The sequence below is a fragment of the Eublepharis macularius genome, chromosome 1 (assembly GCF_028583425.1).
Source record: "Eublepharis macularius isolate TG4126 chromosome 1, MPM_Emac_v1.0, whole genome shotgun sequence".
In the NCBI taxonomy this organism is placed as follows: domain Eukaryota; kingdom Metazoa; phylum Chordata; class Lepidosauria; order Squamata; family Eublepharidae; genus Eublepharis; species Eublepharis macularius.
In genome coordinates, this window is record NC_072790.1 from 99,531,488 (window position 1) to 99,557,988 (window position 26,501).

At 47.7% G+C, this 26,501-nt stretch overlaps 1 protein-coding gene across 4 annotated transcripts in view; it reads right to left on the minus strand.

Annotated features, from left to right (window-relative positions):
• The window catches only part of CDK19 (cyclin dependent kinase 19), a 176,307-nt gene that overhangs the window by 35,051 nt on the left and 114,755 nt on the right, over positions 1–26,501 (minus strand). For all 4 annotated transcript variants that reach the window (XM_054980978.1, XM_054980962.1, XM_054980970.1 and 1 more), the window contains exon 6: positions 11,305–11,436. In XM_054980978.1, coding sequence (XP_054836953.1) covers positions 11,305–11,436 — 132 coding nt within the window. The remainder of the gene's footprint in view (positions 1–11,304; positions 11,437–26,501) is intronic.

A 26,501-nucleotide genomic window follows, 5' to 3' on the forward strand; every position in this document is an offset into this window, starting at 1 on the left:
GGCCTCCCAGAGCTCCAAGTAAGTAGGGTGTGTGTGGCTACAGGATGCCTGGCGGGGCAAGCCCCAGACACCCCCCCCCCCGGGAGAGCCGTCATTGGGGAATCGTTGTCAAGCATCCATGACATAAAATCCGCATTGAGGTGCTGTCGAACAGGCCAGTGTCGGGTCACAAAACTGAAAAGGAGAAGGGAAAGGTACCACCTGAGAACCCTGGTATTATGGTCCTTCATCCTAGCCATCCACAGGAGTGGGGCATGGTCCGTCACTACTGTGAAGAGGTTATTGGTGAGATAGTATTGGAGTTTGCCGACTGCCCATTTCACCGCCAGTGCTTCCTTCTTCATGGTGGCGTACTTCCTCTCGGCCGGTTGAAGCTTGCGGCTAAGGTATAGGATGGGGTGTACATGGCCATCAAACTCCTGAGATAAGATGGCTCCCAGTCCTAAATCAGATGTGTTGGTTTGCACTATAAAGGGCCTTGTGTACTAACCCTTGAAAGGTAGCAGCTGCCCCGTGTAGCCTGAACGGCGTAACTTTGAACTGGAATAACCCTTGAGGAGTTGTGAAGGCCATTTTCTCGTCTGCTGGTTCCATGGGGACCTGCCAGTACCCCTTCATTAGATCTAAAGCCAATAGGAAGTGGGCCGAGCCTAACTAGTCAATCAGGATCTTGGCCTGGGGCATGGGGTAGCATTTAAACGTGGCATCTGGTTCACCTCTCAGTAATCAATACAGAACCGTATGGATCCGTCTGGCTTAGATACCAGCACAATGGGACTATGCCAGTCGCTCTGCGAGGGCTCTATCACCCCAAATCGAGTCATGTCTTCCACCTCTTTGGCTACAGCCTCCCACTGCTTGAGGGGTAACAGTCTCCAGGGGGCCCAGGCCACTTGCCCAGCTGGGGTGGAGATGGCATGCAAGGCCAGTGTGGTCCGCCTTGGGCACCTGGAGAAGATGCCAGGAAGGTCCCTCAACAGCGTATGTACTTATTCTTTCTGGGCCAGGGACAGGTTGTCATCTATGATGGGGAGGTCACTAGTTTCGTCCGCAGGGGGCCATGGCAAGACACCGTCTGGGGGCTCTAGGGGGTCCTCAGCTAACTGGCAGGTAGGTACTCACTGGTCCCTCCATTCTTTGAAGTAATTAGCATGCAGGCATTTAGCCTGCTAGGGCGTGGGTCCACACTGGACCAAATATAACAAGGGCCCCAACACTTGAATGATGGGAAAGGGGCCTTGCCAGGGGTCTCTGGCTCCCCCGGAAGTCAGGACCCTCTAGCTGACAAGGACCTGCTCTCCTGCCTAGAAAGACCACAGGCGCGTGCCCCAGTCATAGCAGGTTTTTTGGCTGACTTGGGTGGCCAGTAGGTTCTGCTGGGCCATGGCGTGGGCAGCCTGAATGTGTTCCTGGAGCCATCGGATGTGCTCTGGTGCAGGCAGACCGGCTGCTGCCGGGGTGGGAACCCAACAACTCTCCACCACATCTAGGATTCCTCTGAAGCGCCGCCCACAGATCAGCTCGAAGGGAGCAAAGCTAGTTGAAGCCCATGGGGACTCTAGGACTGAGAATTGAAATGGGTCAACAAAGGGGCTCCTTTGGGTCAGCTTGTCCTGAGCCAATCGCCGGAGCATGGTCTTGAGGGTCAGATTGAATCTTTCAACCAAGCTGTCTGTTTGGGGCTGGTGGACGGGTGTAAAGATTTGTTGCACCTGAGGGTGCAGCAGAGGTGCCGCATCACTTTGGCTGTGAAGGGGGTTCTGCAATCCATGAGAATCTTTCAGGGAAAAGAACCTGAGCAGAGCCTGTGTGACCCCAGCGGCTTGCATCGTCTGGAGTGGGAAAGCTTCGGGGTATCTTGATGCGTAATCCATTAGGACCAACAGGTATCAGCAGCCCCACGCTGTCCAGGGTGGGGGCCCAACAAAGACAATGGCCACTCTTTCAAAAGGTGTGTGAATCACCAGGAGCAGGGTGAGGGATGCCCTGGGTGGTGGGCGGCCAGATGTTGGTTGGCAGATGGAGTAGGACCGGCAGAAGTCCTTGACATCCTCTGCCACGGTGGGCCAGAAGAACTGGGCCAGGACCCTGGCTAACGTCCCCTTAGGCCCTTGGTGGCTGGCCCAGGCATGGTCATGGGCAAGCTCCAGGACGGTCTCCTGGAGATCACGGGCAAACTCCAGGACAGTCTCCAGTGGCTATCTCCACTGTGAGCAACAGAGATGGAGGACATGGTGCTTTGCTGGCCAAGGGCATGGCCTCGTCCCAGCCAGCATCACATTCCATAAGGGGGCAGTCTCGCATGAAGGGTACCTTCTTCCCCCCACTTGAAGCAGGGCCCCCAATCACTTTTTCTCGAGTGGAACTTGGTAAAGCTTCTGTCAATGAGGCCACTGCATGGGGGCTGCTCAATTGCTGTGGCTGTTGTTGGAGGTGGGGTACCAGTAAGGTGGGCTACTTGCCTGGGGACTGCCGGGCGTCCTGGGCCAACTGCAGGTGTGCCCTGGTCGAGGCAGATCTGCTTGTGGTGACATACCTCCACCCCAATCTCGCTCGAGCGGGAGAGGCCTCCCTGCCACCCTTGCGAGGTTCTGCCAACAGGAAATTTTCCAACAGCACCGCTGCCTCCTTTAGTCCCACCAGCTTACTGCAGGTTACCCAGTAGCGTGCCCAGTGGGGCAAGACGTTGACCAGCTGCTCCAGGACCACTTGATCCACGATCGCTTCCTCCCCTTGGTTCTTGGGGTGGAGCCAGCAGTAGGCTGCATCTTGGAGGGAGGTAATGAGAGCCCAGGGCCGGTCATTCCTACGGAAAATGATTGCTCGGAATTTCTGCCTGTAGGTGTCAGGCATCACTTTGTAGAGATCCAAGATGTCCACTTTCAGTTTCCAGTAGTAAGCTCCCTCCACTTTAGGCAGGGTCTTGAGGGCAGTCTGGGCCTCGCCGGTCAGATATGGACCTATTATGAAAGACCAAAGGTCAGGGAGCCATTAGGCTGCCTCAGCTGTGCAAATGCCTCCAAAATGCGTTGATATCATCCTCCAGTCCTTGCTTTGTTAACTGAAAGGGTGTGGCCCGGCTGGGGCCAGCCCCAGAACTACCACTGCTAGCCCAGTGGTCCAGCCGGCCAGCATTGGGAGGTGGGGTAGAGGGCATTTCAGAGCAGGGTCAGGCAGGCTGGCATTCTCCACCACGTTGTAAGTTTGGCCCTCGCCGGGAGGGGTGGGCTGCCACTCAGCTGTGGTTCTGCTACATGCCCTGGCTCCTTGGGCAGTCCTTGCTCCTCTCCAGGCTGCCTGGTTTGCCCCCTTTGATTGGGCTACCATCCAACTTCCCTCTGAGGGCACCCCTTAGGCCTCAGAATTGGCCCAAGGAGTGTCAGAGTCATAGCCCATAAGCTCGTCTGCTCGACAGGAAGACGCCCCTTAGCTTCAGGGACGGACCTCTGCACTCCTCTTTGGCCAGGGGCCTCTGCTCTCTCTTATTCCTCCCTCCTAATTGGGCTTCTACCCTCCTCCCTCTGACATCCCACCTCCAGTGCTCCCTGCTCTATGCCCAGAGGAAGGCAAAAAACCTCCAGGATCCCTGGCCAATCTGGCTTGGAGGAAAATTCCTTCTTGACCCCAAAATGGCAATTACCGCTAGCTTGGGCATATAAAAAAGGGCCACAGAAGCCTAGCACCGGCTCATCCTTTCATGCACTCTCTCTTCTAATCTGTGTACATTCATAGTAAGTCAGAGGATCATCATAGATGAAAGGTGCGGGACTTTGATAGAGCAATTGGTGGGACATGAGATGCAAAAGGTCAAGAATCCCAGGATTAAGGCTCAAAAGAAATACAGTGTCATAAGGGACACTGTTTAGTGAATTCAGCATACACCTTAGGACCAGAAGCGTTAGCAATTTCCTTTTTCAATTCCTGTATTATAGGATCATTTAGCCAAATAAAAGCAGCGCTAAATAAATTCCATATTTTGCCTTACACTTTGACTTATATGTCAATAAGAAATGAATAGAATTTGTAGAAGATGAAAAACATATATAGATGGCTGCAGTGAGAAATGATTGCTCTTAATTCCCCCATTTTAAAAATAGATTTTTCCTCATTATAGCAGGAAATATTAACATATAATAAGGCTACAGTCTCTAGGTAAAAGATACGTAAAATCCTCACAGAAATAAAACCGGATATTACCATTAATAATAGTTAACCCAAATTTGGATGCAAGTTTAATTAAGCAGGAGCTGGCTAAATTAATTGTCTGATCCCTTGTTCATCTGTTTTCTATTATAGTAGGAGGAAAATTTAAATCTGGAGACCACCATTTAGAATTCACCAAAACCTCATCAGAAAGGCCAAGCCAGACATTTTAGCCACAAGTAAGGAAAAAAAGGAATACCAGGAAACTGCCATTCAAGATTTACGCACATTTATGCAACCTCTGCTCAAGACTTCTCTTACTAGAAGATGGAAGTGACAAACACATATCAACAACGAACTAAGATCAATGGACTGAATTAATACAGAAATGGTGAAAGGGGAAGCTGAAATAAGAATTGTACTTAATAGATTTCATGACTGAAAAATGAGGCAGGCAAATCCTGCTCTGAGCCTGGCCATTTGATTTGACTGCTGAGATATATATATGTGTAGGCTGGAACCTCTAACAGTTTGGTGTTTACTGAATGGTTATGACTTTTTTGCTGCTCTGAAATTAATCTGAACCGTTCATTTTAATACATTAATAACTTCACGGCTCCCAGTCTGAAAGCACTGTCTGACAGTAAGCAGTTTTATCTGTTCTGATACCATTGCTGCCAGGTAGAGTAAGCAGAAGAATCACTACTGCTCTGGTTTCCATTAGCTTTGCTACTCTAATGTCAAAGAGAAACAGAGCAGCGAGGGCTAGACAGTGAATTCTACTGAGTTCCAGGAAAACTTAGAATTTAAGTTCTCATGTTGTTGTGTAACTTTTGTTTAATATAAGTTATATAAACATTGCCAGTGATATTTTATTGGTGCAAAGAGGTTGAGGATTTTCAGGGCGTCATAAAAAACAGTGACATTTGTGGCATATATATTTGATACATCTCTTCCTCCATGCTAAACTTCAAAAGAAAAGATTACTAATTCAGAAGTTGTTATTAAATAATATAAGCCATCTCTTGATAGCTGTATAATGTAGGATGAAATCGTGTTTACTATAAAGAGATTTCGAATAGCTTGCAAAGGTTATCATACCACAGAAAGACTGTGGATGTAATAAGCACACTGTAGTTGCCGATGTAATTCTCTGTTATATGATTAAACAAACATTTTTAAATGTTCATAATGCTAGAGGCAAGGCTGGACTCAGGAGGCACATGAACAATTATAGTTACTGAGGCTAAAGATTTGTTTACCTTAAAATTCTTCATATGAGTATCACTGCATACATATTTGCACATGGTTTGATCATAGCTCTCTAATTCTTCTCCAAGTCTTACCACATCTTTTCTAACTTGATCTCATATAAATGATGGAATATCCTCCAATCATGGTTTCCACATCCTGTCTACATTTCTCTGTGTGTGGCAAGAAGGGTTATTTATTTGGGAAATGATTATGTTACCTCTACAAGAAACCTGCCTGAGGCAGCTTATAAAATACAATAAAAACAAAAATATCATGGAAGTTATTAAACCAGCATTCAAAGCACAGCAGAGCATAGAACGTAAAACATGAAGCAGCTTTAAACATTTCTCAGGATAAAAAGAGACTATAAAATGATGTTAAAAAGAGCAGCCCCTTAGTTAAAAGTCTGAGTAAACAGAAATGTTTTAGACTGGTGCCTGAAAGAAAAATAGCATGGGCACCAGATGGGCCTTAAGGAGAAGGCATTCCACAGGAAAGGTGCTACCACTGAAAAAGCCCTGTCTCTGGTTGCTCCCCACCTACCTCTAAAGGTGGAAGCACACATAGCACGGCTTGAAAGGAAGATCACAGCTGGCAGGCTGGACAATACAGGAGGAGGTGGTCCTCCCTCCTCCCTCCCAGTGCCCATTGTCATGCTTTTCACAGGGTGTGCAAACATCTGTTTCACATGGTGCGTCCAATTAGTGGCCAGTGTTTTTTATTCTGATACTATGGTTGTTCTAATTGATTTTAATATAGTGACTGATAGTAAACTACCATGAACACAGTTATGTACATCAATAAATAAATCTGCGGTTGAAATTTATAGCTAACCCCCGCCCTTTCTTTCTTAACTGATTTTCCTTACTTCCAGAAACACTTTATAGTATTTTGCAAAATTGTTTTTAAAAAGTAGATTGAAGTTTATGAACGCCTCTGTCCAAGCACCCTGCTATTTTATATAAAGTTGTGAACTTCAGCAACCAAGCACCCCATAGCTCATTATTTGGCTGAGTCTTCTCATATGATCTCATCATTTAGGATTTCCTATGCATTTTAAAATGCTGCTCCACCTAAATCTATTTCTTTCTAATGACAAATACCTGTACATGCTACCACTTGCACTAGGTAGACCTCACATGGGACTTCCATACAAGGAAGAGAGAGAGAGATGGGGGGCTGGCTAAGACTATCTCTTACCAAATAGAACAACCCAGTTAATGTTATAATGGCACAAAAAATACAGTATCAGTATGCAGAGGGTCATTTCTGTGTGAGCAGTTGGATCGATAAGATATGTTGGTTATCTTAACTGGCGTAAACAATCTGTTGATTTTATACCATATTGAATCTGTCCTGTAATAGACAATTTCTTCACTGTCTATTAGTATTTTACAGGTAATCCTGAACAATTTAAGGGGTGCAGTTTATGCATGCTTATGAGATGATCCTGCAGCTCTGACATTCAGTGTGAAAAAATATTACCCTAAACAGAACAGACTCCAATCAGGGAGAGAAGCCCTCAGGTTAGGACCACTTTATAGGCATGCAAAAAGCCTCTGTGTTCTCTTAACACCAGATTTCTAATGCCGCACCATTTTTAAAAAGGCACAGATATTCCTGAACTTCCCTAGAAATGCCAGAGTCAAGTGGAATCTGCTCAAGTGTAGTGAGCAGATATAACCATGGTGTATAACCACCATGCTCTAGATTCTATTGCATAGCTGTGAACCAGAAGCAGAAAAAAATGGGAAGATTGTCTGGAACAATCTCTGAAGATTGGAAACACTTCGGAACAAGAAAGCACATCTACTCTGTTCTTTGACCTTTCTTCTACGCTGCAGGGACACAAGAACCATTCCATCTTTTCTCACAACTAAAAGAATCTTCAAAACCACACAGGCGAACCGCATTTATGACCGTCTAGAACAGGCCCTCTTACGTGAGAGAATCCACACTACCCGCAGAGAACTTGCTGCCACAGACAAGGAGCTATTTTGCTTGCATATCAACACCAGCCATAAAATGAGAAGTCAGGATTGGGACAAGGTTGATAATCTCACCTACAGGAAGATGGAACAAGTGTTTACCAACCACACATCCAGACAGAAGCAGAAGTTTAACAAACTACAGGAAAAAAGACAGACAAGCCCAATGCTCGACAATGCACGCATTGTCATCAATCTGACAGACCGTCAACTCTCACCAGAAGAAACCTCCATCTTGGCAAAGGGAGGAAACTTTGCAGTCACCCCCACCAGAATTCCTGTGGAAGACATCATTGCAAATGTAGAAGCTGCCATCCGTCATCTACCTGAAGAGGAAGCTGAGGAAATAAGAGGAGAGACAGCCAGGATTCTACGAAAGGCAAAGCTTCCCACCAGCAATATAACACGCAAGGAGAGAAATGCCATCAAGACCCTCAATGCAGATCCAGACATCATCATTCTACCAGCTGATAAAGGCAATGCTACAGTGATCATGAAAACGGAGGAATACAAAAAGAAGATTAAGGAACTCCTGGACCCCTCCACCTACAAAAAACTAAAACGAGATCCCACTTGCAAAATCACCAGGCTAACAAATGCGCTGATCAAGAATTCCTCACTACATCCCGACACGCACAGAAAACTATGCAAGACTGAAGCACAGCCACCTAGACTATATGGACTCCCCAAAATACATAAAGATTCAGTCCCACTCCGACCCATTGTGAGTGCCATTGGTTCACCGACATATGAATTAGCTAGACATCTGGCAGATCTCCTGCAGGACCACATCGGGAAAACCTCGTCTTACATCAAAGATTCAGCAGATTTCATCAACAAAATCAGTTCTCTGAAACTCAATCCACAAGACATACTTGTCAGTTTTGATGTTGTATCCCTGTTTACCAAGGTTCCAGTAAAAGACACTATTGCACTGATTAATCAGATTTTCCCAGAGGATGTAACAGCCTTATTCCATCATTGTCTGACAACCAGTTACTTCCAATGGGACAACGAATTCTATGAACAGATGGATGGGGTGGCCATGGGGAGCCCACTCAGCCCAGTTATAGCAAACTTCTACATGGAACATTTTGAAAAAACAGCTCTAGAATCAGCACCCCACAAACCCAGTGTATGGTTCCGGTTTGTGGATGATACATTCATCATTTGGAGCCATGGGGAGGAAGAATTGAGGGAGTTTTTGAATCATCTCAACAACATCCACCTGAACATACAATTCACAATGGAGAAAGAAAGTGAGGGAAAACTCTCATTCCTGGATACCTTGGTCATCCGCAAAGCAAACTTTCAGTTAGGTCACAAGGTCTACAGGAAACCAACTCACACTGATCGGTACTTACACAAAAACTCCAATCACCACCCCCGACAGAAAAGAGGCATAATGAAAACATTAGTGGATCGTGCAAGACGGATATGTGAGCCGCGCTTTCTCAATGAGGAAATTAATCATCTAAACCACGCACTTCAGGCAAATGGCTACTCCAGAAAAGAAATCCGAAGAGCAATCAAACCCAGGATGAATCAAACAACCAAGGAAAAACAGTCACCTACAGGAAAAGTGTTTTTGCCATATATCAAAGGAATTACTGATCAGATGGGAAAGCTTATGGAAAAGCATAACCTTCAAGCAGTATTCAGACCCACCCGAAAAATACAACAGATGCTACGATCAGCAAAAGACAGCAGAGACCCCCTCACCTCTGCAGGAGTATACCGTATACCCTGCAGCTGTGGACAAGTTTACATCGGGACCACAAAGCGTAGCATCCAGACAAGAATAAAAGAACATGAAAGACACTGCAGACTTGGACAGCCTGAAAAATCAGCAGTGGCTGAACATAGCCTAACGCAAACAGGGCACAGTATCTTATTCCAGGACACCAAAATACTGGACAACACTTCCAACTACTTTGTCAGACTGCACAGGGAAGCCATTGAAATTCACAAGCATAAGCAAAACTTCAACAGGAAAGAAGAAACCTTAAGAATGAACAGAGCATGGGCTCCAGTTCTGAAAAACACCAGGCCAACAAAACACTCCACACCCGACAATAGCCCTGCAGAGAAGATTAGCACATCAAGCACCAATCCATATGCAAAAGAACCTCCTCAGGTTACAGTGAAGCCTCCCGCCATTAGCATTCCACACCCTGGGAAACTCTTACAGAATGACTCAGCTCAACCCCACCCCTCCTGAGTAGATACAAATGACCTACATCTTTTCCACACTGTGACACTGAGAGATCTCTGTCTTTTGGTGCTACACCTCTGAAGATGCCAGCCACAGCTGCTGGCGAAACGTCAGGAACTACAATGCCAAGACCACGGCAATACAGCCCGGAAAACCCCCAACAACCAATCTCTGTAGATTTTCAAGACTAATCCTGCTGCTTATGGAGAGCTGATGGTATATTTATAAAATTAGAAACCAAAGTGGCCAAGCTTTTGTTCTGGAGGAAGAACAAAATTTGGGGGAAATATTTGCTTATGAAATTTAAATTTTAGCCTCCACTTTAACATCATGAAGTGCATGTCTCAGCACATTTATCATGTTTAAGAAATTATGGTCTGGCAGTATGATTCAGCAGCTCAGACACAAAAACAGTAGCAGTACATTAAAAAGACAAAATACAGTCATTCCTCCTTGCTGGACACTGCATCCCAATTCTGACTGCTAGAATTAAATGGTGACCATGTTTGCACATTCTTGCCTTTTATGGTTTGCTATAGCCTCCTTTGTTCGACCCAGGTGCTGTTCCTGGAGCTGGCTGGGAGGGGTCGCAGCTGTGCCCCCCTGGTAGGGTCATTGTGAAGTAAAAATGAGAAAAAGAATCATGTCTGTTGCCTAAGTTTTTCAAAGGAAGAGCAGGATTTAAAAACTGCAAGATAGACAGGTGGGCAGCTGTCTCTAAAATCAGCTTCATGGAATTAGGAAAGTTGATAGGATTGGGGTGTGGTGTGGTAGACAGAGCGTAAAAGGAAGAAATCTGTCCTCCTTTTACCTTACTGCTTTTCTTCATGGATTCACACTTTATTATCTGTGTTTGGAACTATTCTTATGAAGAAACTCATGCTTCTAGAGAAAAACATTGAGAAAGGAATATTTATAATCCAATTAACAATTTCACTGATCATTTTAAAAGTGAGAATTAAGGATTTCCCCCCTCAGTTCTCCCTTTACTTTTAAAAACTTTTCACATCTGCAGTGCTGGGGACAGGACCTCCTTTCTTCTGAAACCTTCACAACTCTATAGCACCAAAGTGTAAGTCAGAAGAGGACATGACCTTGGAGGGCAGAACATCTGAGATATTAAACACTGTACTGCATGAAGCCCAAACGTTGCAAGATAAAAAGGGAAAGGTATGTGTCAGTGATGTAATATGTTCAGATAATGGTTCTAGGGGAATGTCGGGAAACACTATTAATGGAGATAAAAGTGTTTCAAAATACAAGATTAAGTGGTCATTAGAGGTTAGAAATGTTTTAGACTGTTAAAGCTACTGGAGGCAGTTCTCAAATTTTTTAATGACTGCTGCAAAGGATGACTTAGTGAGAACAAACTGCCCTTTTCATATAGTTATGGAAAGACTTTTGACTCAAGGCACTAGAGGTGCTTGGGAGGGCAACACCAGAGAAATGAATGACAGCTGAATATGACCCAAATGGGGGAAGTACAGCTACATGTACACCTAAATATCCTAATTCAACTGTGCCTGCAATATATTACATTTTAGAACGAGACTTAAAGAACCACCTCTTGTGTCTGAACTTCATGACTCTGAAGTCATGCTTTGAACCTGCTATCCCCAGACGTTTCTTACAACCAACATTCTGCAGCAATAGATTCATCTAGAAAGGAAAAGGGTAAGCCATGTAACCTAACTAGTTACTTACCAATGGCCTTTGTGTAGTGTCTTGCACCAAGTAATAGTTCCGGAGCTCTGTACCAAAATGTTACCACAACTGGATCCAGATCTGCCAGTGGCTTCAGAGGAGAATTGAATAATCTCGCAAAGCCCATATCAGCTGAAAAAATTATAACACATAAATGAATGCAATGAAAACTATTGCTACCTCCCTTATGCCTACTGACTGCCTTACCTCAGGCTAAGTGCATTCAGGGGCTTTTTACAAGCTGCACACCTTACTCTTTGTTGGCTCCAGTTCTAGAATTTCCTCATAAATTTTGTTTTGAGTTTGTTTTCCCTCCTTGGTTCCTTCCTCTTTTGGGGAGGAGCTTTTAAAGTTAACCTCAAGAAAGTATTACAGGTAGACTAGACCCACAATTTACTACTATAATAGATAGTGACACTTTGTTACCACACAAATGACATTATGTTGCCTCCATGGCAGTTCATCCTTATTCAGAGACTTCAGGTTTTCCCCAATGCGAGTTCCCATCTCCCCAGATATTGTTCTGCCACAATACTATAGAAGACTTGCATTTTGCTGAAATTTGATGAGGTCAAGGTTAGCTTTAAAGTGGGGGGGGGATTCTAACATGAACCAGATGTAACCACAAACCATAGTTTGTCACTACATAAATGAATTTGGTTGATTCCTCACTCACAGGCCCCCTCCACTTATTATTATTATTATTACTATTATTATTATTATTATTATTATTATTATATCCTGCCCTCCCCGCAAGCAGGCTCAGGGCGGGTCACAACAGAAGATAAAATATACAAGATAAAATCACAATCAATTAACACAGTTTTCTAATAAAACACCTGCTCACCATATAAAAACCATATTGCATCTGACGGAGGTGAAGGTGCGGCTTAACCATGTGTGGTCCCTCATATATGGGGGGTAGATGGTCAATACCCCCTACAGACATAGAGGAGACTGGGAGAGAGGTTCATTTGGTGGAAACCCTGATGGCCTGGCAGAACATCTCTGTCTTACAGGCCCGCCTGAAGAAGACAAGATCTTGGCAGGCCCGGGTGTCCTCAGACAGAGAGTTCCACCAGGTTGGGGCCAGGAACGAAAAGGCCCTGGCCCTGGTTGAGGCAGACTAAGCCTCCCTGGGGCCAGGGACTACCACAGTAGGTGCTTACCAGCTGATCTCAGCACCCTCCGGGGAGTATATGGGAAGAGACGGTCCCTCAGGTATGCTGGTCCCAGTCCGTTCAGGGCTTTATACATTAATACCAAAACCTTGAATCTGATCTGCAACTCCATAGGAAGCCACTGTAGCTGCTGCAGAAAAACAGGGTTTCTCACCTGTAACTGTTGATCGTCGAGTCTCTTCTGTGCAGACACACATTGGGGACTGCGCAGGCGCAGGCCAGCCGCGGAAAAGATTTTTCTAGCTTTTAGAGATGTGAAGGGGACGTTCGGATCCACCGCGCATGCGCGCCGGTGTTCCCGCCAATTTTGAATGCATATATATCCGAACGTCCCCGACATTCCCTCAGTTCACCTGAGCCGCCGGAGAAACTCAGAAACCAAGCACTCACAGCGGGGTAGGTGGGAGGGAATGTGTGTCTGCACAGAAGAGACTCGACGATCAACAGTTACAGGTGAGAAACCCTGTTTATCGTCTTCGTCCTTCTGTGCAGCCCCACATTGGGAGAATAATTAGCATCTCACCAATGGGGGCGGGTGTGAGTGTCTACTGGAACAAAGAATGCAGGACAGCCGTGCCAACAGCTGATTCACGCCGTGCATTCACGTCCACAGAATAGTGTTTGATGAAAGTGTCTGCAGTGGACCATGTTGCAGCTTGGCAGACGTCCCGGAGCGGCACTCCTCGCAGGAAGGCAGCAGAAGCAGCTTGCGCTCGAGTGGAATGAGCGGTAACCAACAAGGGACACTGGACTCCAGCATGCTGATAGCAAAGTTTAATTGTAGACATAATCCAGCGAGAGATGGACTGGGCAGAAGCAGGTGAGCCCTTGCGAGGGCCAGAGTAACACAAAAACAGGGCAGGAGATTTCCTGAAGCATTTGGTGCGATGTAAATAAAACAATAAAGCACGCTTTACATCCAATGTGTGTAGTGCTCGTTCCCCTGGGGATGAGGGTGATGGAAAAAAGGAAGGGAGGACCACCTTTTGCTGTAGGTGAAATTTGGACACCACCTTGGGCAGAAATTCCATGCTAGTGTGCAGCATGACCGTACCAGGGAAAAACTGCAGGAAGGGAGGGTCACACCTCAGAGCAGACAGCTCCCCAACACGACTAGAGGATGTGACTGCCACCAGAAAGGCCACCTTTTGAGTGAGTAAAGGCAAGGGACAGGTGGAAAGGGGCTCGAAGGGCCGGAGCATCAGCTGGGAGAGTACCAGGGACAGACTCCACTGAGGAATCGGCGGGACCCTAGGAGGGAAGGTCTTGAACAGGCCCTTTAGGAACTGCTTGGAAAGCCAGTGAGTAAAAACGGTCTTTCCATCAATCTGCTCATGAAAAGCAGAGATCGCAGCCATGTGGACTTTAATGCTGGAGAAGGCAAGACCCTGTGAGCACAAGCATAGGAGGTAGTCGAGAATCACAGGCAAAGGGCAATCAAAGGGAGAGACCCCTTTTGAGGCCAGCCACTGGGAAAAACGTGACCACTTCCTCTGGTAGGATAGCCTGGTGGATGGCTTCCGGGCATTTAGAATGACTTTAAGAACCTCCGAGGAGAGGCCTACTCCGGAGCGCACAGGAGCCAGGCTCAGAACCGCCACATTGTGGTGTCTGATCCCGTCCCTGGTCAATAGGTCCGGGGCCGGCGGAAGTGCTAGGCACCGTCCCCGTGAAAGGGAGAGTAAGAGCGGGAACCAATCCTGGCGGGGCCACTGTGGGGCAATCAGGATACAGTGGGTGTTGAAGGCCCTTATCCTGGAGAGGACCTTGTGCAGGAGTGGAAAGGGCGGGAAGGCATAAAAGAGCCCCGGGGACCAGGGTATCTGAAAAGCATCCCCTAGGGAGCGACAGCCAATTCCAGCCCGGGAGCAGAACAGCGGGGCCTGCTTGTTTTGGGCCGTGGCGAAGAGGTCGATGAGTGGCGTGCCCCATGAGCGGAAGACCTGGTGGAGGTAAACCCTGTTGAGGGACCACTCGTGCTGAGGTAGAAACACCCTGCTCAGTGTGTCTGCTGCGGTGTTGAGCTCCCCGGCAATATGAACGGCCCTGGGAAGGACGTTGTTGACCATGGCCCACTTCCAGAGAGTCGTTGCTTCCCTGCAGAGCTTGAGCGAGACCGTTCCTCCCTGCTTGTTGAGGTAATAGCAGGCTGTGGTATTGTCCGACAGGACCTGAACCCTCCTGTTCCGAACGACATCTGCAAAACAAGCAAGGGAGTAACGGATCGCTCTAAGCTCCAAAAGGTTTATGTGCATGGATGCCTCAGTTGGGGACCAGACACCTTGGGCTGAGAGCTGCCCACAGCGCCCTCCCCATCCCAAGTTGGAGGCGTCAGTAAAGACGGTGACCTCTGCCAGGAAAGGGCCAAAAGGACAACCTTCGGACAGGTTCTCCGGGACAGTCCACCAGGCCAGGGAGCGCTGCACCACCCTGGGGATGGAGAATTTCTGATGCTGGCCCATAGTGAGGGGGTTGTACCTCCGGATGAACCAGTTTTGCAGAGGCCTCATATGCAGGCGTGCGAAAAAAACTACCCCTGTGGAGGAGGCCATAAGGCCCAACAAAGTTTGGATCAACAGGGCAGTCTGGAAACGGTTATGCAGGAAATGACGGGCTAAGGAGGAAAGCCTGGTCAGGCAATCGGGGGGCAGGAAGGCTCTGCCCCGGGGAGAGTCGAGATGAACCCCAATAAACCTAATGGCTGTGCCAGGAGTAAGGATGGACTTATCCCCATTAACCACCAAGCCCAACCTAGCTAGTACGGACAAGGTGAGAGCAATATGGGCCTGGAGAGAGTCAGCTGAGGGTCCCACCAGGAGCCAGTCATCCAGGTATGGGTAGATAAAGCATCCCCTGGACCGTAGATATGCCACCACGGTGGCCATGCACTTCGTGAAGACCCTGGGTGCAGAGGCCAGCCCAAAGGGCAACACCGTATATTCATACACAGAATCCCCATAGACAAACCGCAGGTACTTCCTGTGGCCCTCGAAAATGGAGATGTGGAAGTAGGCGTCTTTCAAGTCTAGAATAGCTAGCCAAACGCCAACCTCCAGGAGCTCTATAACCCGTGCCAGGGTCAACATCCGAAATTTCTCAACCTTCAAATAGCTGTTGAGGCCCCTAAGGTCCAAAATGGGCCGGGAACCTCCATCCTTCTTATCCACCAGGAAATACCTCGAATAAAATCCCCAAGGGGAAGTAGCGACATTGACCACCCGGACAGCACCTTTGTTCACCAACTCTATTATTATTGTGTAACACAATATCACAACATGGAGAACAACGGGGAGGGAGAGAAAGGGGAGGTGCATCAACAAATAACAATTTGTAACCATGGGCCACAATAGACAGGAACCAAGTGTCAGATGTAACAAGTTGCCAACAGGGCAAAAAAGGCCGAAGCCTGTCCAAGAACCGGGCAGCAGAGGGAGTGTCCTCAGAGGCCAACAGGGGAGCGTTCAGGCTTAGTCAGAAGACTGAGGGCTTCTGCACCGAGGTCGAAGGCTTGGGCGAAGAGGGCTGTTGTCTGCCCTTGGACCGGCCAGAGCGCCTGGACGAATGACGCTGCTGGGTAGAATAGGATCGGTGACCATAGGACTGGCCCGAGAAGAACCGCCCTTGATGCTGCTGGTAAGGCTGATAAGGGGTCTGGTAGGCTCGGAACCGACCATAACGATACCTCGGACCCGACGGCTGAGCTGAGGGGGCAACTCCCAGGGACTTGGCCGTCTGCTGATTTTTCTTCATCAGGGAAAGGGATTCATCCGTCTTCTCCGAGAAGAGCTGGGGCCCCTCGAACGGGAAATCCTCCACTTTCGCCTTCTTCTCTGGCGGCAGGGCCATGGACCGGAGCCAGGCGTGCCGACGCAGGACCACTGAAGTCGCCATCGCTCGCGCTGCAGAGTCGACGGCGTCCTTGCCAGCTGTCATCTGCTGTTTTGACAGCTTCATGGCCTCGGCTTGGAGGGCCTTAACCAGGTGGCGGCAATCCTCCGGGAGGTCGGAGAGGTAAGAGGACAGCCTTCTCCACAGGAACAAATTATAGGACCCCATTATAGCTTGGAAATTTGCTATACGGAATCCCAAGGACGCGGACGAGTAGATCTTCCTGCCCATGCCATCTAGCTTCCTGCCTTCCCGGTCCGCCGGAGCCGAAGAGGAACCATATCGGAACCGGGCCTGACCTTCCTCCGCCATGATGGAAGAGGGCTTAGGGTGAGTGAAGAGGTACGGGCAATCATCCTGCTTCAGGCGGTAGTACCGCTCGACCTTCCTTGCCGTCGGCGGCAGGGACGCCGGTGACTGCCAGAGCGCAAGGGCATTGTCAACGAAATCCTCCACTGGGGGGAACGCCACCGACGCGGGGGACCCAGAATACAGCGCCTCTAGCAGCTTGCTTTTGGGCTTGGAAGTCGTGGAGGAAACGTCTATCTCCAACGCAGCGGCCATCCTCACCATCTGCTCAGCGAACATTCTATAGTCGTCGTTTGGGGACGACGAACGAAGCTCACCCACGTTGTCATCCGGGGAAGGGTCAGAAGCCACATCCGAAGAGTATTCTGACGGGGAAGCTAGGCCCTCCTCATCCTCGGAATCTGAAAATTCTGCCGGCGTTTGCGTCGGAACCGAAGTCCGGCGATCTACTGGGGCTGAAGGATGAGGCGCAGGAACCGAGGAATGGACCAGCACGCTAGCCGCAGGAGGAGCAGGCGCAGGGTGCACAATCGGCTGAGCCAGAACGGGAGGCTGCGGAACTGAAGGATGCTGCAGGAGGGCACGGACTGCTGGAACCAGGCCACAAAATCCTGCCAGGAGGCCATGTTCCCTACTCCCGGGACAGACTGGCAAGGAGGCAGAGGAGCGGGCACCGGGGCAGGCCAGCGAAATGATGCCGGAACCGACGAGGCGGACGGCATCGGAACGGAGGATTCCGAAGGCGCCCGGGCAGACGGCAGGGAACGCTTGAATGACTGATATGGTTCCGAAAAAGGCGGGGAACGGCAGGAATTCCTCCGGAACCGACGGAGGAGGCGTGCGAGGAGGTGACGGGGTGTGGAGACTCACCACATTGTCAGCTATCAGGACCGGTCTGGGCGGAGTACCGGGAAGCACAGTTGGAGCCGGGGATGGAACACGGCCCTTGGCTTTTGATTTGGCCTTGGCCTTTTTAGGCGGGGGCTCCGAAGAAGCCTCTGAGGCCGAAGTTTTGGTCGAGGTCTTCGATTTGGATGATGGACGCTTCTTGGCCTTCCGACTCGAAGGACGATCCACGGAACCGGAGTCAGATCGGGCCTCCGGAACGGGTTGCCCCGTCGGTTCCGATGGAAGCGGCTCTGGCGACTTACGAGACGGCGCCGGTGATGGAGCGGCGGAGCGGGGCCTATCTCCCGATGAGCCCGATGGCTTGGGGGGGAGAAGGTTGGCATCCCACAAGAAGGCACGGAGCCTGGCCTTTCGATCGCTCCTTGCTTTCGGGGTGAAAGACATGCATACCGCACAACGCTCCACGACGTGCCCCTCGCCCAGGCAGATGAGACAGAGGTCATGGCCATCCGAGTGTGTCATTTTCGTTCCGCATTTCAGACACTTTTTAAATAAAGACGTCTGAGACATTTTGAACGGTATCTCCCGACAGATGGACACAGGAAAACACCGAATAGCGGAAGAAAACGACCAAAGAACTCCGAAGAGACGCTGAGAGACAACGAACGCTAGACAATAAGAACCTTTTCGACGGCGGCGAAAAAGGAACTGAGGGAATGTCGGGGACGTTCGGATATATATGCATTCAAAATTGGCGGGAACACCGGCGCGCATGCGCGGTGGATCCGAACGTCCCCTTCACATCTCTAAAAGCTAGAAAAATCTTTTCCGCGGCTGGCCTGCGCCTGCGCAGTCCCCAATGTGGGGCTGCACAGAAGGACGAAGACGATCTGGAGTTACATGTGTCCTGAAAGACACGCCCATCAGGACACGGGCCACAGCGTTCTGGACCCGGGTCAGACTCAAAGGAAGCCCTGTGTAGAGTGAGTTACAATAATCCAATCTGGAGATGACCATTGAATGGATCACTGTTTCCAGGTCATAGGTCGAGAGATAGGGAGCAAGCCGCCTGGTCTGCCGAAGATGGAAAAAAGCAGACCGGGCAACTGCCACGACCTGGTCCTCCATTGATAAAAGAGGAGTCCAGCATCATGCCAAGACTTCTGACCGGAGAAATGGGCATAAGTGGTGCGCTATCCAAGGCCGAAAGCAGGATCTCCCCCTCCAACATCCCATGACCTAAGTACAGGACCTCCGTCTTCATGGGATTTAACTTTAGTCTGCTCTGCTTCACCCAACCAGACACGGCATCCAAAGGTTTAATCAGAGCTTCTTGAGCTGAGCCAGGCCGTCTGTCCAACAACAGATACAACTGCGTGTCATCAGCATACTGGTGACAACCCAGTCCGAAACTCCATGCCAGCTGGGCGAGGGGGTGCATATACAGACTGAACAACAATGGGGAGAGAATCGCCCCCTGGGGGACACCGCATACCAATTGTTGGCGTGCAGACACCCTCTCCCCTAGAGCCATGTGGCTAGTTAATGAAAAACTGCAGTTTTTTTATAATAAATAAATTGTAGTTGCTATTCTAAACCGTAAACTCTGGCTTGCATTTTTTTCTACTTACCAGGATTCCAAAATCTAGTTTAATCCTGGTTTTGACTCCTGGTTTGTAGGAGAGAATTATAGCCTATGATTCAGACAAAACAACAAACTGTATTTTACCATAAAAATAGAAGACTTGAACTAGATTGTCACATGTAAAGGCAGGACAGGAGAATATGCACAAGCAGAGGATCTCCCAGGCTCTATTACAAAGCAAGAAACTTATGGTTTGTCATATCTGAATGATGGTATAGCAGAGTTTACTGCTGGTTCAGAGCATATGAAGAACATACTACAAAGGCTCCTTTTGGTATTCTGATCTGAGTTAAAATTAATTAGAGGTGTACTATCATCAGATATATCTTTAAAAGATTCAGTTTACACCAAATTGGCCTAACACTAGGTCACCAGAAATCATGGCTTCTAGAAATCTAATTAATATTATTGCATAATTCATACTAAATTTACAGAGCAATCTTGTGGAGAGTTATGCCAGTCTAAATCCATTGACTTCAATGGGCTTTAGACTGGAGTAATTTACCATAGGATTGCACTGCGAGTCTCTGAAATGTGAGGTCATACCTAGGATGAGCCTCAAAAGTAATACTCTTGCTACTGATAAGACATTCTATGACATCTCAAAGATTTATGGTGGCATGACAGAGACCTCTTATCACATGCAACAAATAGTGTGAAAAAAGGCAAACCTGCCATTGCTAAGGATATAGTAGCTTTATACAAGCAGGGCAAAGAAAATGAATAAATCAAATTTATGGACTAATCAATCAGTGTTAGGTGTGTCCTATTCTCATTGTTGACTGAGGGCTTTTAGTCATTTTTGCTATAAATGGCTAACACAGCTATTCTTCTGAAATGAATATTAGTAGTTACAGTGCTCTTGCCAAGATAAATATTTTCTTCCCATATTTTTTAAAGAGCGAGTTTTGTTCCTGCTGAGGTGAGCAAAATGAAAAAGCCTCTTCCTTTTTATTTATTATATTTTTATCCCACCCTACCCCCAAGGAGTTCAGGGTGTGGTGTACATATTGTATTATATGACAATGGAACGGTCTGACCCCCCCCCCTGATATTTTTGTGTATTGGTTTAGACTCGTGGGTGGAGTCTCTGCTGATTAGTTATGTTTGTGGGTTAGAATTATAGACTGCATGAACTGACTTGTCCTGAAACTAGTTGCTCCCATTCCTGTATCTTCTTGCTAATAAAAAAGAGGCTGTTTTGAACTCACCAACCTAAGAGCAGGAACCAGAGTGAGTTCCCTATTCCTAACCTGCAAGCAAAAGGGAACATGATTTCCCTCCTCATTCTGTCCTCACAACCCCCCTTCAGCTAACATTGCAGGACACATCAGACTCTTGTCAATTGGTTCATAAGAGATTCCAAACCTCTGAGGCTCTACTTATCTTATGCAGTTGGGTCTGTCTCTTGTGCAGGGTCAGAATAGGCATTACAGCCATCAGGATTTCTCTTGGTGGGCTGCCCCTCACCCAGGCTAGCTCCAGTGGCAAGAAAGCAAGCACCTAGCTCAGCTGAGGAGGCAGGCTGTCTTTTTCTCCAGCCTCTGGCAGGTGAGGGGGCAGGCAGGGCCTTTTACATCCCAGCATTAAAGATAGTTTGCCTGATGAACATTTGTAAACTCTGTTTGAGGGGTACAGCAGCACAATCTGTGGCTTGGTATGGTATCTGAACTGGGCCTTAGCAGAATGTTAACTTGCAAACATCTCAATCTAACTGGTGTTTCACACTAAACTAAATGGAAAGAGATAGTAAAAATTTGAAGGCTGGCAGTTTTTATTTATCTGCAAGACTACTACTTAGAAGCACATAAAATATCAGCTTCTGCTTGCACTTAGGACTAACCTCAGAATCCAAATATAGAAGGGGAAATGGGTTTTACCTACAGGATACAAATCCATTACCATAATACTTATGTAATTTCAGAATAAAATAGGTTTTTTTTCTTTTGTGACCCATTGCAATTTTATGAGATGGGGTTTTGGATATGTTAGAAGCTCAAGGTATATGTTAGCAACCCCAGACGCATGGTACTTGGGCTCTGGTTCATCTATACAACATGGTTATTTCACCTAGCTGTTAATGTGTAGAAAAATCTGGAGTACCATCATTATACAGACAGTTTCCATGACATTTCTGGAGGCACATGGTGGTAGCACAGAAACTTTCCATGAAATGGGAAGATCTACCTGATGGGCTTCTCTGTGTGTTTGCAGTCATTGTGTGGCATCCTAATAAATACATGTACTCTAATTTACACTTCAGTTCTGCCACATCAAATCTACTATATGTAGATAATATCATAGAAATGTAACACATTCAGCCCAGAGCCTTCCTGATTTTGAAGTTAGAGTCCAAATCATCAGCAGCAGCAGCTGCCGCCGCTGCCGCCGCCTCCTTTTTCACTGAGATCCAAGGTGGATTACACAGTGAAAATACAATATAATCAACAGCTAGGACATTCACTGATCAAGGTACAATAATAAACAGCAGTTGGCACATTCAGTGAAAGAGATACAAGAGGATATGGAAGCAAATTTTTTTTAATTATTTTTTTTTATAATAAATTTTTTAATGGATGGGTCAATATATAGTCAAATTAAGATACAAATATAATCCATTTCAATTCCCATGAATATATTTCCCCACACCCTCCCTTTCCCCCCCTTTTCGATGCTGACTTCCAACAGCACTCCAACCCCCCGTTATTAGTAACACATTATTTCTATACTAAAATTGTTCTTATCTTGTTAATAGTAAAGATCTTAACTATATCTTATCTTACTTAGTATCATTAAAACCCCTCAAAAGACCATAATTGTCCCTTAACATCCCATTTTTTTTCCATATATTTTTTCAACTTTTTCCAATCTTTCAAAAATGCTTTTGGATCTTGATCCTTCAAGTTTCTTGTTAGTTTGTCCATTTCAGCCATGTACAACAATTTCCTTGTCCATTCTTCAATTTCAGGTATCTCTTCTCTCTTCCAGTACTGAGCATATATTATTCTAGCTGCTGTTATCATGTAATATAACAATATCTTATCATTTCTGTAAACATCTTCCAAATGCAAAGATAGTAACAACATTTCTGGATTTCTAGCAAGATTATAGCGAAGTATCAAAGACATCTCAGCACATATTTTGGTCCAAAAGTCTCTAGCCTTCCACCACGTATGAAATAGAGAGAACCTTCATGCTCCTTACATTTCCAACACTTATTAGATAGCTGTTTATTGGCTATGGCTAATTTTTTCGGTGTTAAATACCATCTGTATAACATTTTATAGCCATTCTCTCTAATACTGGTACATGTTGATATTTGTAAGGTATTTTTCCATAGTTGATCCCATGCTTCCATCGTTATTTCATTATTACAATTTATAGCCAACTTTACCATCTGTACCTTGACTGTTTTATCTTCTGTAAACCACTTCAATAACAATTTGTACATTTTAGAAATTGCTTTACTATTATCTCCCAACAATAGTTCTTCAAATTTTATTTTTATTTATTTATTTATTCAATTTATATACCGCCCATCCCAGGGGCTCTGGGCGGTGAACAGTTAAAATTGATAAAAACAAAAACTAAAATCAATATACAAATAATAAAACAAATTAACAAGGTGCAGTGGTGGGGAGAACCTTCCCCACCCCAAAGGTGGGAGGCCGACATGGCACCGCCCCCTTCAATCACCAAACGCCTGGCGGAACAGCTCTGTCTTACAGGCCCGGCGGAACGATAATATGTCCCGCTGGGCCCGGGTTTCCATTGACAGAGCGTTCCACCAGGCTGGAGCCAGGACTGAAAAAGCCCTGGCCCTGGTTGAAGCGAGGCGGGCTTCCTTAGGGCCGGGGACCACAAGTAAATATTTATTCGCTGATCGGAGCGATCTCCGGGGAACGTACAGGGAGAGGCGGTCCCGAAGATATGCCAGTCCCAACCCACTCAGGGCTTTAAAGGTAAGAACCAACACTTTGAACCTGATTCGGAATTCAACCGGAAGCCAGTGCAGCTGGCGCAGGACAGGTGTGATGTGTGACTGGTAAGGTATACCAGTCAGGACCCGTGCCGCCGCATTCTGGACCAGTTGTAGTTTCCGGATCAGGCCCAGGGGTAGCCCAGCGTAGAGTGAGTTACAGTAATCTAGCCTGGAGGTGACCGTTGCATGGATCACTGTAGCCAGGTCCTGGGGCGTCAGGTAGGGGGCAAGTTGCCTGATCTGACGAAGATGGAAAAATGCAGACTTGGCAACCGCCGTGACCTGGGCCTCCATCGATAGGGAAGCATCCAGGAACACACCCAGACTCTTTACCACTGGCAAAGTTGCCAGTGGTGTCCCATCCAGGGCAGGGAGCTGGATCCCAACATCTGGCAGCCCCTGTCCCAGCTGCAGGACCTCCGTCTTCACTGGGTTCAATTTCAGCCTGCTCTGTTTCAACCATGCCGTCACAGCCTCCAAAGCTCTGGCCAGATTGTCTGGGGCCGTGTCTGGCCGGCCGTCCATCAACAGAAAAAGTTGGGTGTCATCCACGTATTGATGACAACCCAGCCCAAACCTCCGCACCAACTGGGCGAGGGGGCGCATATAGATGTTAAATAACATTGGGGAGAGTATCGCCCCTTGGGGAACCCCGCACACCAAAGGGTGACGGGCCGATAGATCTCCCCCGAGCGCCACCCTCTGTCCCCGACCCTGGAGAAAGGAGACCAGCCACTGTAAGACTGTCCCCCTAATCCCCACGTCGGCAAGGCGACTGGCCAACAAATCATAGTCAACCGTGTCAAACGCTGCTGTGAGATCAAGTAACACAAGCAGCGCTGACCCGCCTCGATCCAGATGCCTGCGAAGGTCGTCTGTGAGGGCAACCAAGGCTGTCTCCGTCCCATGGCCAGGACGGAAGCCAGACTGGAATGGGTCCAGGACTAGAGCATCATTCAGGAATTCCTGCAGTTGTACCGCCACCGCCCGCTCAATCACCTTGCCCAGGAACGGGAGGTTCGACACTGGGCGGTAACTGGATGGGTCGGTGGGGTCCAAAGATGGTTTTTTCAGGAGGGGCCGCACTACCGCCTCCTTTAACACTCCTGGAAAAACCCCAGAGCTCAGGGAGATGTTAACAATGGCCTCCAGATGGTCCCGTAGCCCCTCCGAGCTGGCCTTCACCAGCCAGGATGGGCAGGGGTCCAGAGGACAGGTGGTTGGCCTCATCCCCTGCAGGATCCTGTCCACATCGTCCTGAGAGAGCAGGCTGAAATGGTCTAATACGGACCCAGAAGACGGCCAAGGGGTCTCCAGTTCCCTTACTGTATCAACAGTGGGTGGCAGGCCACGGCGAAGGGACAAGATTTTACCCGCAAAATAGCTCGCAAAAGCCTCGCAGCCAATAGTTGAATTAAGAATTTGGTGGTCTCCCTGAGAGAGGGAGACCAAGGACCGAACTGTTTGAAATAATTGAGCCGGGCGTGAGCTAGCGGATGCAATGGAAGCAGCAAAGAAATCCCTCTTTGCTGCTTTCACTGCCACCTCATAGGCTTTCATAAACGTCCTATAAGATGTTCTTGCCTCTTCGTCGCGCCCCCGCCTCCACACTCGCTCTAGTCGTCTCAGAGACCGCTTCATCTGGCGAAGCTCCTCGGTAAACCAAGGAGCTACCCGTTTGCGGGCTCGGAGAGGACGGCAGGGGGCAATAGCGTCGATGGCTTCGGAAAGACGGCCATGCCAATCATCCACCAGCTCATCTAACGTACTGCCAGGGGGCATCGGATCCCGCAGAGCCGCCTGGAAACCAATTGGATCCATAAGCCTCCGCGGGCGAGCGTAAATCCGCTCACCGCCCACCCGGGAAAGGAGCGGCATGCTCAGACGAGCCTTCAGAACAAAGTGATCTGACCATGGTACTGCATCATAGGCATCCAGGACCACCATCATCCCTGCCCCAAAAATCAAATCCAGCGTGTGACCTACTTGATGCGTGGGAGCCGAAACAAACTGGGAGAGTCCTAGGGCCGCCATGGAGGACACCAGGTCAATGGCCTGCATGGAGGCATCGTCGTCAGCATGGACGTTGAAATCCCCGAGAACCAAAAGTTTCGGGAATTCCAAGGCCCAGCTGGCCACCGCCTCCAAGAGACCAGACAGGGAAGATGCAGGTGCAGTAGGCGGTCGGTACACCACGCATATTGCCAACCTCTCCTCGGCGTCCAACACTAGGCCCACACAATCAATGCCAGTAATTTTTGGGGTGGGGAGTGGTCTGAAGGAGAAAGACTCCCGAATGAGCAAAGCCACGCCTCCCCCCCGACCACTTGTCCGGGACTGGTGGAGGACCGTATAACCTGGGGGGGCTAGTTCTTTCAAAGCGACCGTCTCGCCCTCCCTCACCCATGTCTCGGTCACGCAAGCCAGGTCCACATTCAATGCTGCAAGATAATCTTGCAGCGTTTTGGTCTTATTATTTATGGACCTGGCATTGCACAGCGCCAGTGTCGGAGAGTGGTTTAATATCCTAGCCCCACAACAGGTATATCTTGGGATGGGACGCAGATTGGAAGGGCACCGAGCCCTACCATGTCTCAATGCCCTTCCCTTCCATAATCTGCTCCCACCACCATACCTCCCGCGTCCCCGGATCACTGGGATCCCCGACCCCAAGCCAGCCTCCTCACCAATGAACATAGTGCTAACCCACCACCCTCACAAAATCAACAGCCCACCAACTATCACAGACTAAGCTATCAAACATACACAAAACCCCAATACCCTACCAAATTAACAACATAGACTACAGTAACTAACACACATAGTATAAAAAATTATACTAATTATACTAATATTATATTAGTATAGTATAAAAAATTCTGAATTCTTGGTTCTAAAACCTGTCTTTCTTTGGTCTGAGTCAAATAAGTCTTTAATTTGTCTATATTGTAACCAACCAAATTTGAATGGCAACTTCTCATTTGGTTTGAGTTTCACCTCCTTATCGCTACTTCTGTTAGGTCCTTGAGGGTAAGCCATTCTCTTCCTTTGATTCTAGGTTTGGATTGATCACCTCAGCTGGTATAATCCACAGTGGTTTCTTCTGATCTATAAATTTTTTGTACTTTATAGCCAAGTCAACAGTAAATTTCTTCTCAAATAGTGGTGCTGAAACATTGCATCCATTTTATACTTATCGTACCACATATATGCATGCCATCCAAATAGTTTATTATAACCTTCCGAAGTTAGTAATTTATGATTGGTTAACGACACCCATTATTTTAACCAGACTAGACATATCGCTTCGTGGTAAAGTCGAAGATCAGGTAACTGCATTCCA